Source organism: Hylobates moloch, unplaced genomic scaffold (assembly GCF_009828535.3).
Source record: "Hylobates moloch isolate HMO894 unplaced genomic scaffold, HMol_V3 SCAFFOLD_3, whole genome shotgun sequence".
Classification (NCBI taxonomy): domain Eukaryota; kingdom Metazoa; phylum Chordata; class Mammalia; order Primates; family Hylobatidae; genus Hylobates; species Hylobates moloch.
In genome coordinates this window covers 173,097,253-173,109,815 of record NW_026652278.1, presented here as the reverse complement: position 1 = coordinate 173,109,815, position 12,563 = coordinate 173,097,253, and the positions used below count along the sequence as shown (strand labels likewise).

Sequence of the window (12,563 nt, the reverse complement as noted above, 5' to 3'; positions counted from 1 at the left end):
TCTGTAAGAGTGGGGAGGAGGGTGCACAGGAGTGGCTGTAGAGGAAGGAGAAAGCTGGCTGTCAGTAGCCTTGTGTGTTCCCGGCTGGGAAATACTGGCTCCTTAAGCCTTTAAGCCAGTTGAATTATATTTTTGGCAAACAGCAGCATGATTTATATGCCCAGGCTATGAATTTATTTAGATGTTTATGTGGAAATTTGATTTTGAAAGAATAAAGAAATATTCAAACCAGAACACTATTGAAATAAGAATACAATCTGTCTGAATTTTACCATTTGTTAGCAAGTGTATGAGCCTTCGTCCTTCTTAGAGACCCCTTAGCCTAATGCTTATGTTCACATACAGCATTAAAAGGCTATTTATTGTGCCTGATTTTCTTTGGATGTTGGTCTGTCTCCATTTTTAAATACCCCAAGTGTCTGCTGTTTTTAATAGCAGTTAAATAGAAGGGAAAAGATTTATCATGCTATCAGTGTCTGTCTAAGAGTTGTTCTTCACGGAGATCTGGATGAGCTATTGTCTTAGTTCTTTATGCATAGACTATGGTTTTCCTATGTATAGCATTAATCAGTTTGTTCAGTGAAGTTGGCTTGCAGCTTGTTACCTGGCTGCCATCTAAGAGGCATGAATTAAACTGCTATAGTTTGTCATTATCATCCACTAAATATAGGAATTTGGCTGGATTCAAACCCTTAGTATTATAGATTAGTATCTAATGAAATGTTCTTGTACACATGCTACTAAATATATAATTTTCTAAAGTTTTTTTTAAAAGTGTTCTTTCTTAGATTTAATAAACTTTCTTGGTGTAATGCAGTCTATAGCATGGCTACTGTTGATGCTTAAAATAGACCAATTAATCCCCCTGTGTCTGACTGTATTTGTTTACAGAGGAATTATTTAAGATTCTCACTCAGGGATGTGATTCTGTTGAACAGCACCTGCAAATTCACACAATCTAGGTTTTATGGGAGTTACTGTAGGAGCTTTGGGGAGAGAAGAGAGAAAGGCATGGCAGTGTGTGTCAGGGGTGAGTACTTCCTATTCAGACCTGGAGTGCTGCAGGGTGATGAAGACAACTAGAGGTGGAAGGATTTGAGGGCAAGGCAAGTTTGCACATTATATTCCTAAGGCTGCTTTGAGGTTGTGGAGTTGCAATACTGTTTCTGAAATCTGAATGCTCAGTGTCAATAGGACATGGACTTGATTTGTCTGCATATCCCGCCTGGTGTACATCCCTTCCTCAGAAAGGCCTTCTCCTATGCCTTGCAGACCTTGCTTGTTTGATTTTTATCTTCCCTGCTAGAAGGTTAGCCCATTGAAAGTATAGACCAGGTCATCAACACTGTCTCCCCAGCGCCTGGCCAAAGCCTGGCTCACACTAGGTGCTCAGATATGCAGAGTGACGGGAGTAGCTCAATTCCTATGTATTCGTGTATAATAAATCTGCTGTCAGCATGCTCTGGGCAATCTGTTTCTTTCTTGGTATGCCTTACCTTGGTTAAACATACCACCCAGCATCCTATCCTTCATTTCAGTGGTTTAAAAAATACATGCCCATTGTCTCTTACTGGGAAGCTGAGCAGAAAGAAAACAGTGTCTGTTTTCAGAACCGGTCCTGGCAGCAACACTCACTGATGCCTGTCCCTGCCCATGGGTGGAGCAGTGGGGTGACTTTGCTGCTGGCTGCCCATTGGCCTATCTTCCACCCCTCTGCTCTCCTGAGAAGTCAAGTGTGGATTTTGTCTGCTAGTTACCTTTAGCCCAGTGGGCAGCAGCGTGGGGCTCGGCATGTGACTTATGCCCTGAGGGACCTTGATAGGCTGGGGGAGCGCGGCTGAGCCCTGCTAACCCCCGCCCACCCCCAGGCTCACTGCCCTCTTCTGTGTCTGCAGTGGGGTGTCACCTAGCAGTCAGCTGTTGGTGGCACAGATGGTGAGTGGTTTTGTAAGTGCTGTTGCCTTCTTTCCAGAACCATGGCCTGAAGAAATCTGCTTATCTGTTCTTTCTTTGCTGTCATGGTAAACCTTGAAATTTCGTGTGTGTGTGTGTGTGTGTGTGTGTGTGTGTGTGTACACTTACACGGATTCATTGTAGCAGAGATTGAATGAGCAGAGCAAATACATTATGTTGGTTCTGGTAGTATTAATGGCCTGTAAAACAGAGACCATTAAATTTAAAATTAATTTCATTTAAATTTAAACTTTAGCAGAAAATTTCGATATTTTAACAAAGAAAAAGAAATGCAAATCAAAACCACAGTGCATTTCTCTGATGACCAGTGATGATGAGCATTTTGTCATGTGTCTGTTGGTGGCATAAATGTCTTCTTTTAAGAAATGTCTGTTCATATCCTTTGCCCACTTGTTTGTTGTTTTTCTTGTAAATTTTTGTTTTTTTCTTGTAAATTTTTTGGGGTTCTTTGTAGACTTTGGATATTAGCCCTTTATCAGATGAGTAGATGGCAAAAATTTTCTCCCATTCTGTAGGTTGCCTGTTCGCTCTGCTGGTAGTTTCTTTTGCCGTGCAGAAGCTTCTGAATTTTGTCTGAACACTCCTCGTAGGCAGTGTTTTTACCTGCGTGCTTTGCTTATTCTGCACTCGGGATGAATCACAGAGCGTTGGTAGAGGAACTAATCATAATATCTAACATTTTTGAGCACTTTCTAAAGTATGTGAGATCATTCTTACCTCTTTACGTGAGTCATCTAGCAGTCAGAAAAGCCCTGCGAGATAAGGTGCTATTTCCGTCTCCATTTACAGATGAGGAAACTGAGGCACGGGGAGGTGAGGTCATTTGTCCCAAATCATACAGCTCATAGGCCAGGGAGGCAGAATTTGCCTCTAGCATCTAGGGTCTTTTTTTTCTTTTTTGAGACGGAGTCTCACTTTGTCACCCAGATTGGAGTGCAGTGGCACGATCCCGGCTCACTGCAACCCACTGCCTCCTGGATTCAGGCAATTCTCCTGCCTCAGCCTCCTGAGTAGCTGGGATTACAGGTGCCCACCACCACACCCAGCTAATTTTTGTATTTTTTGAAGAGATGGAGTTTTCACCCTGTTGGCCAGGCTGATCTCAAACTCTTGACCTCAAGTGATCCACCTGCCTTGGCCTCCCAAAGTGCTGGGATTACAGGCGTGAGCTACCATGCCCGGCTGCATCTAGGATCTCAAATACTATTCTGTACTTTCTCTCAAACACTGTGCTGTATTCCCTCTTTAGATATCTGGTGGTTGGTTTAAAGTTTATGCACACCAATTTATCTGTTTGTTTCTTTTGGCTGTAATGTCTTGGGGAGTGTAAAAGAAACTGATCTTACCAGAATAGCCAACTATGGGTTTCCCAGCATTTATATTGCCACTATTGTGGTGTGAGGAGTACAGGAAGGTGAAATTTAGATTGATGTGTTTAACCACTTTGGGAACTTGTTCTGAGATCTGTTGGAAGAAATCGAAACTGATGGCCCTTAGGTGGTTTGGGCTTGTACTTCCCCTTCACTCATATTCCCATTAGCCTTGACAATGAGAGTCGAGTGTTTTTGATTAAGTGGACAGACGAGAGCAGAGACATAATAGCAAAGAAGAAAATAGAAACTTAAATCTACTTATTTGAGTTTTTATGGGAAGACTTCTTCCTGAGTAAAATCTTTTTAATATGGTTAATGAAAGGAAGAGAATGGGGTTTTTTCAATACAAGGTAATGGAGAAATAGAATGAAAATGAAATCCTAAAGTGTTTTTAGAAAAATGACACTTGACAGCCAGGAGAAGCCCCGGATCATTAGATTGTGGGTTTAATGCCTAGACTGGCCGAGCAGCTACCCAATTAGATGGCTGGCCTTTGGGAATTTTGGAGTTCTGGAGAGGAGTCCTGCTTCCCTGGAATGAACATGACATTTTTCTCTTCCAACAGAATTCAGCATAGAGAACTATCAACACAGGACAATGCAAGCCCACGAGTTGTTCCGGTATTTTCGAATGCCAGAGCTGGTTGACTTGCGACAGTACGTGCGTACTCTTCCGACCAACACGCTTATGGGCTTCGGAGCTTTTGCAGCACTCACCACTTTCTGGTACGCCACGAGACCCAAACCCCTGAAGCCACCATGTGACCTCTCCATGCAGTCAGTGGAAGTGGCGGTAAGTGGAGGGCCCAGCCTGCCTTGTGTGTTTTCTCCGCATTTCCCCAGGTGAGCTAAGCCCTGTTGAATGTGATATCCATCAAGATCACAGTCACAATCAAATATTTGTTTGTAAGTGCACTTTATAAATGGAAATGTGCCAAATTACTGATGGTGGTAAATAGAGGTACAGGGCAAAATATAGGCACAGGGACAGATGAGAGGGTGTTGGTTGGGTGTCTACCTCCCGTCACATGGAAGATCATTCTAGAAATGACGTTGTTTCTACCCTGTGGTAGGCACTGTGGTCAGCCTGGAGGATTCCACAAGGAAAAATACAGCACAGAACCCCTGTTCTCACAGGAGTTCGATTCTGGCAGGAATGAGAGTTTTCAAACAAATGTTACCGAAAGAATGCACTGGTGGTACATCTGACACTTAGAACACATCCCTAGGCTGTTGGAAGGGACTTTGGGATTTCAAATAGAATAGGGCTGGAGTAAGAACTTGACAGAAGAACATGGCTGCAGAATTCGGGGCAGGACATGAAGAAACAACCCTAAGAGGCGCGTCTGGCTGGGTTGCTGAGCGCTGTGGTTGTGTGTGACTTGGGCACACTGGAGGCTGTGCTCTCATGTTAGGAAAATGAAACTGGAACGCGGACAATTAGGGCTTAATAGGAGGGATGGCGCAAGGAAACCTTAGGATCCTTTCAGGAAGATTCTTAGTGCTCCTGTTCTCCCTGCCTTCCCTAGTGAGAAAGGCGGGGTGTGGAGAAGATGAAGAGGCCGCATGCTCACTGGTGCTTCCACTCCTCACCTGTTCTTTGCTTTTCTCTGTGGTCACTTGCTTTCCCCTGCCCAAGTCAGTCACCCTTCAGTGTTTCCCGCATTCAGCAGATACGCAGAAGAACATTGTGAAACACAAGATCCCCCCCATTTACTGCTTCCAGATGTAAGAGATGGAAGGCCTTCCACACCCTCCCGGGCTGACCACCGCAGAGGGAGTGTGTGCCCTTCCACATAAAGCCCTGGCTGGAGTCAGCATTTTTGTTATTTATGGGATTCTAGGTCTTTGTTTTATTTTAGACAAGTTCTTGGATTCATTAATGTGAAACTCTTAAAATATATAAAAGATTCTTCAGTCTAATTCATGCCAAAATATAAATATAGAATGACTGAACTACAGCTGAGAAAAGTTAACTTTCTACTTGATTTCTGTTTAGAAGGTCAGGGTACCTTAGTATTTCACCTCAGCTAATCACACAGGCTGAGGAATGAGTGGAATCTCCCTTTTCCTAAGGGATTCCTGTGAGGTTCTGGCATTCATTCTCTACTGGCAGAGCACCTGATGTATCACGGCAGCACTGCCATCTCTATGAAGAGTTGTTGGCAAGTGCAGTGTTAAGACATGTATAACTTAGCAGTAACTGTTAAGAAATGAGTAATTCCTATTATATGAGAAATTGTGGGGGCACTTACATGTGGTTTTAAGACTTTAGCTTAGTATAAAGGCATTGTGCCTTATTAAAATAATTACGTATGTTCTCTCTAGAACAATTGAAAACTTTAGATATGCAGCAAAAAATGAAAATCTGTAATTTTACTGCCCAGGATAGAGGCTTCCTGATTTTTCTCTGTTCATAGACACTGATTTAGCTCTGATTTTCAGAATTTGTGGGGCTTAGAAATAGATACTGAGCTTGCTTTGCCTTTTTAAAAAAGAAGTTAAAAATTTAAATTTAAAAGTAGCTCTGGAATTATGGTGCTTAATAATTAACAGATGCTTTGATATAGCTAGCATCATCCTATGGACACCTAGGGAAGGGAAAGAGGAACTTGATTCACTTCATAAGGTACCGGTGAAGACCCTGTGCATCTGGCGCTGCTGCGGGGGTCTGGTGGCCGGAGTGGAATATTGTTGCTGTGTTCCTACTTTGAAAACAAGTAAGCAGGATTTGCCAGTTCCCACCCTCACTCTGCACCCTCATCTCACATGCACAGTTTTTATCACCCTCCTCGTCCAATAAAGTTTACACGGATAATAAACTGAGAAGAATCCGCACTTTTTGGTTTGGCCACTTCTCATCACAACCCACGCTGGCTGTTTCCCAGCTACTGATTTTTAAGGCAGTAGCACAGAGGTTCTTTGTAAGTTACACCTTCTGAAATTTCCTTTTAAAAATCAGGATTGTAGGGCTGGGTGCAGTGGCACATGACTGTAATCCCAGCACTTTGGGAGGCCGAGGTGAGAGGATTGCTTGAAGCCAGGAGTTTGAGACCAGCCTGGGCAACATAGCAAGACTTCATCTCTATAAATTTTTTTATTTTAATTAGTTGGGTGTGGTGGCTCATGGCTGTAGTCCCAGCTACTCAGGAGACTGAAGTGGACGAATCATTTGAACCCAGGAGTTGGACACTGCAGTGAGCTATGACTGTGCCACTGCACTCCAGCCTGGGCAACAGAGCAAGACCTTGTCTCTAAGAAAAATAAAAATCAGGGTTGTAAAGAGGAGGTTAACACTCATGCTGGTCACCTCTAATGAAGACCTAAATTAGAGAACGGGACAGACAAGCTGGGTTAGGAACAGAATCCAAAAAGTGTTTCCTAAGTGTTGGAGCCTGGACTGATCAGGGCCCTGTCTGGAGAACCACGTCCTTGTGTCTGTAGTGGCAGCTCACAGTCATAACTGTGACGCCCTGCGTGCCAAGGAAGAACTTCCATCTTCTGAAGGATTTTGCTGCTGCTGCTCTGTGACTTTGAGAAATGGATGGAAGCAGATTTTGTGGGTTTGCTTTCTTTTCACATCACTGTCACAGATAATGCAAGATTTCCGGTGTTAGCCAGTGTTCCGGTTTAGCCTGGCTAAATGTTTTAGCCTGTTCTCTGAGATTGAAGCGCCATGGCGCCCTAGTGACAACGATCTTCACTGGAGTGACTGGAAACCTTTTGGGATTGGTCGGAGCCCAGACACGCATGGTTGCAGTTAAGCAAAGTACAGGAGCGTGTTGGAGCGGAAAGGGATCAGGGAGAAGAGGGATGGGGCAGATGTGGGACTGGACTCCAACTTAGACCAGGCAGCCTTGGGCAAGTTCACCAGGCTTTTCTGACCTTCAGATTCCTCATATGGAAAACAGAAGTGACAGTACCTTTCCTCCTTCAGTGTTGCTAAGAGGACTGAATAGTTATGCAATGTCTGCTTGGCCCACAATAAGTATGCAGCAAATGTTAGTTTTTCTCCGTTTGTCTTTTAATCTTCATATTTTATACACAAGAAAACTGAGTCCAAAGAGGTAAAATTGTATCATACAGTTAGTAGAAGGTCCAGAACTCTGTTATGCTGCCTTCATTATAGTAGTAGAAAGTTGTATATTGTAACTAGGGCTTTGGGGAAGGGGGCAGTAAACCAGGATAATAAGGAAAGTTTGGATCTGTCCAGATCAATATGAAGAGTCAGTGGCTTGAGCCTCTGAACCCAGGAGCAGGCTTGTTTGTTTGTTTGTTTATTTGGAGATAGGGTCTCGCTCTGTTGCCCAGGCTGGAGTGCAGTGGTGTGGTCGTAGCTCACTACAGCCTCAAACTCCTGGGCTCAAGCTGTTCTCTCACCTCTAACTCCAGAGTAGCTACGACTGTAGGCATGCACCACCATGCCTGGCTAATTAAAAAAAATTTTTTTTAGAGATGAGGTCTTGCTGTGTTGCCCAGGCTGGTCTCAAACTCCTGGGCTCAAGCAATCCTCCCACCTTGGCCTCCCAAAGTGCTGGGATTACAGGTGTGAGCCACAGCACCTGGCCTAGAGCAGGCTCTTTTGAAAATGGATGTGTAGGCAAATGAGTCTAAAGGTAGTGATGGAAATGGAAGGAGCAAAATGGACAGGTAAAATAAAAACAGTCTAGGTTCTGTTGGGTATAGGATCAGAAATTGTCAAGAATCGGGTAGTGGGCTGGGCACAGTGGCTGACGCCTGTAATCCTAGCACTTTGGGAGGCCAAGGTGGGTGGATCACCTGAGGTTAGGAGTTCAAGACCTGCCTGACCAATATAGTGAAACCCCGTCTCTACTAAAAATACAAAAATCAGCCAGATGTGGTGGCATGTGCCTGTAATCCCAACTACTCGGGAGGCTGAGACATGGGAATTGCTTGAACCTGGGAGGCGGAGGTTGCAGTGAGCCGAGATTGCGCCACTGCACTCCAGCCTGGGCAACAGAGCAAGACTCCATCTCAAAAAAAAAAAAAAAGAATCAGGTAATGGTGAGGACTGGTATGAAAGGGGCACAGGACTGTGAAAACCTGAGTGGCTCTGCCCTTCCCTCATCCTCTATCCCTGAACCAGGTCAGACATAGATGGAATCAGAGCAGAAGTTGGTGTTGATGCGGTTTCAGGTCCACCTATCAGAGTTTGAGAGATTTAGGCCGTGAACCGTTATGAATATAGATGAGAACCTTTATAATTGCTGAAGGAGGTAGTAGTGCAGGCAAGTCCTGTGTGCAAGACCTGCTGCTCCCAGTTAGTACGGACCCCTGTGACATTCACAGAAGCTCATAATGTGTGAGATGCTCTGGAGGCTACCTTATCTCCGTCTGCAGCTACAACTCCGATGATCACAATCAGTGCTACGCTGGCACAGCCAGTCTGGCCCTGCTCTGGATTGGAGGCATCCTCAAGGGCTGCTTCCTGTGGAAGCAGTTTTGCTGGACTGAGGGGAGCCACTGGAATTTTGGATACTGGGCCTTAGGGTCACCTGGGAATGGGAATGGCTGCTGTGTGGCCCTGTTTGCCAGAGGGGGCCGTTGGTGATGAGCCCCATGCAAGTGGCACCTGCCCTTCGCCTGCTCCTTCTAAGCCAGTGAGATGGAAACCCTCCAGAGAGAATATGTGAGTTTCTCTCCTTATGAGAGAGGTGGTATGGGCATTGAGATGACTGACTTGTCAAATTAGTTCGGAAAGATTTTTGACAACTACTACAAGATCATAATGTACTTAAACAAAAACCTGTGATATGTGTTATTTGTTTGTTTTTAGATATAAGAGAAGGGAATAAATTTTAGCAAGTAAAAACTTTTTTATGCCTTCAAGTCTTTCCTAAGACTTAATTTTAAGAATATCAGAACCTGGATTAAGGTTTACTTCTGGTGACTAACCCAGTTAGTCTATCACAGATTCACTGTAGATTGTTATCAGACCTTGGTTCCAGCATGGGTTCATATCTTATAATACACAGAACCAGTGCCTTGGGTATAACTGACCTTGTTTCCTAGTTGGATGACTAAATTCCACACCAAATGATCTCATGACCTCCAGGTCACATGCTGGCCGGTGGCCCTTTTGCATGAGAGATTGAAATTTATACATCCATATGTTAGCATATATATGGTTAGCAACTTGCTTTAGCATTTTAATCCTGTGCTTCATAAAGCCTGCCACAGAGGATGTGGCGCTTTGGGTTTAATTCTCCACAAGTCACAGAGAATAGTTAGCAGATCTATATTCATTCAGCAAGGACTTGAGTGTTTCTGGCATGATGTGCACAGTACCAGGGCAGAGAAGGCTGCTTCCCTCAGGGAGCCCCAGGCCAGCAGGAAGTACCGCTCAGACCCCTTGTCCTTGGCAGAGGGTGAGAGCCATCTTGAGACTAGAGCAGTCAATGCAAGTGACTTGTTTTCATGCCATAGAACTACAGCTGTGGGTTCATTCTCAGGTAAGGATTTGGAAGAAGCAAACTAAAGGCGGCATATCCAGGCTGTGGAAGCCGTGCTCAATCAACAGCATGGTTTACAATTCAAAAGTCACACTCCACCAGAGGCCTTCTCAGTGTCATGGCCTGCATGAACAAACCACAGACCTCCAGCTCACATGCACACTGCAACAAGGACTAGCATCCTTCATCCATGTTTAGAGGGTGTATATGAAGCATATTACCAAGTAGGATTTCCCCATGTGGCTGGTGGAATCCCTCATTTCCACATAACCATGCTTCACACATGTATGCATGTAAAGGCCCACTTGCAAACTGGGAGAAGTAATTTTTACAGGAGAAGAGAGCAGCTCATTGATTCTTAAGTTTTTATGAAGACTCACACCAGACTTGTGGAGGTAAAGTAAGTGTGGGCCTATAGGGGTCATGCCAGTGGAAACGCTGAGGGTGGCGAGACACCCTTCTGGACTGGAGTGGCTGGGGCCTGCTCTGAGCGGGAGCTGTTGTTGATCTTGGCAGGATTACACGTGTCTGTGAGGCAGACATTTAGAGACAAGCCTTAGTGGAAACTGCCAGGAGTGGGCAGGAAGGGAGCTGTCCAGGAAGGGCAGCTGGGGTTGAGTTGGATGGTGGTGTCACTTGCCCTCACTGACCCCAGCCTGGTGGGTCTGAAGAATGAGTGTCACAGTTAGTTGCAAGATGGGGCAATAGATGAATGATTTTGAACCAGGTGGGAGGTAGCAGGTGAATGCTGAGAGGAAGGGACAAGTGTTAGGAACAGTAGTAGCATCTGGTTGTTTCTGTAGTCATTTGTAAATATGACCGAATAAATACTGTTTCTACAGTCATTTGTAAATATAAACCTAATTCTCATCTCTGGGAAGCTTCGGAACAGAAATCAGTTATCCGATGTGTATTTAACTAGAAGTGTGTGTGAGACTTCAGAAGAATCTCCTGATCCAATGCTCTGGCTTCATCCCTATCCTTCATCCTTATGGAAATATGGGCTGTTTTTAGGCATTAACTTCCGTTTATTACCATGTGTGATTGCAGATTCCGGGTCACTATTCCCCATGGCCTGTTATTCCATGGTCTTGATAGGAACATAATTGTGCAGATGGTCAAATGAAGATGGGAGCAAAGATTTCCCCTTTTAATTCTACCCCAGCAACTTTGCTGACATGGTACTCAGAGAATTACTGAGAAGTATTCCAGCATTTGAGGACATTTGCGGCAAGCGATCCTGGCAGTTGGGGCAGTGGGGTGGTGTATTAATCAGGGTTCTCTAGAGGGACAGAGCTAATAGGATGGATATATAGGAGTTTATTAAGGAGTATTAACTCACACAATCAAAAGGACCCAAGTAGGCCATCTGCAAACTGAGGAGCAAGAAAGCCAGTCCAAGAACCAACACTGAAGGACTTGGAGTCTGATGTTCGAGGGCAGGAAGCATCCAGCACGGGAGAAAGATGTAGGCTGGGAGGCTAAGCCAGTCTAGTCTTTTCATGTTTTTCTGCCTGCTTTTATCCTAGCTGTGCTGGCAGCTGATTAGATGGTGCCCACCCAGATTAAGGGTGGGTCTGCCTTTGCCAGCCCACTGACTCAAATGTTAATCTCCTTTGGCAACACCCTCAACAGACACACCCAGGATCAATACATCATATCCTTCTGTCTAATCAAGTTGACACTCAGAATTAACCAGCATAGCTGGGATGGAGAGAGTATGCTTAGAGGGGGTGTTTTTGTTTAGAAATGTTATTCTGGCAGGGTGCAAACATCAGCATTTTCATGCCTTGAGGTACTTCAGCACCTTTTCTAAAACTTAATGAGCTTCTTAATAAGTTATGAAAAACCTTGCTAAATTACTTTTTCTTACAAATCTCACATTACAGGAAACAACTGAGTTGCTTTCTAAGAGACCGTAAGACCTGTCTGCTGACTTAGGGATGCTTTTAGGTGGCTGAATTAGGTGGGAAAAGTGTTAGAGCTGGTAATGAGCAGTGGTGGTTGGGTGGGGCGGCCTGCAGGGTGAGAACTGAAGGCAGAGTTTCTGATCTTTATGCCAAGACCAGGCCACCGGAGTATTAAGTGCCTGTCTTAGGAATTCAAAGAAAGAAAGAGGTTGATTGTTATATTTTAAAAAACTATTTCCAGGCTCCCTTTACCCAGAAAGAAAAAGCTAAAGGTCCCTACAGATACATAGGGAATATGATAAAGCAGGTCTGAAAACACAATTTGATTTTGTACAAATGATGTCGCTTCTCACAGGCTTCATTAAACAGAGAACGTGTTTAATGACAGAAATGCGTGCTGTAATATTTACTTATGTTTAAAAACAGCCAAATGGAACCAACTGGTGCCAAATGAAAAATGACCAGCATAGGCTGTGTTTCTTGACAAAACACGTTCAGCACCCATTGTCCAAAAGCCAACCAAAGGTGGTAGATAGGAATGTGGCTCCCTTTTGAACTAGGCAGAAGTGAAGCAGATGCCTTGTATATTCAAATGGTTGGCATGTAAAAATTCTACTGGCAGTCCTGTTTTCTGGAACAGTGTGTATTTGTAGGAATTTGGACATCGTGACTTCAAATTTTCTTCCCTTTCGTGGAGGCGGGAGGGTGATACTTCCCCTCTTGTGGTCAGCTGATTTTTTTTCTGGTGATGAGATGTTTTGCGAAGTACCGTGTCAGCCTCCTACCCCCACCCCCCGTCCCTCTTCAGCAAATCCTCTGATTGGGATAGTGGGG

At 44.4% G+C, this 12,563-nt stretch overlaps 1 protein-coding gene across 8 annotated transcripts in view; it reads left to right on the top strand.

Annotated features, from left to right (window-relative positions):
* ACSL1 (acyl-CoA synthetase long chain family member 1) overlaps nucleotides 1–12,563 on the top strand; it is a 72,251-nt gene that overhangs the window by 19,865 nt on the left and 39,823 nt on the right. For all 8 annotated transcript variants that reach the window (XM_058436940.1, XM_032149021.2, XM_032149018.2 and 5 more), the window contains exon 2: nucleotides 3,913–4,139. In XM_058436940.1, the coding sequence (XP_058292923.1) occupies nucleotides 3,945–4,139 (195 nt within the window). In that variant the 5' untranslated portion in view covers nucleotides 3,913–3,944. The remainder of the gene's footprint in view (nucleotides 1–3,912; nucleotides 4,140–12,563) is intronic.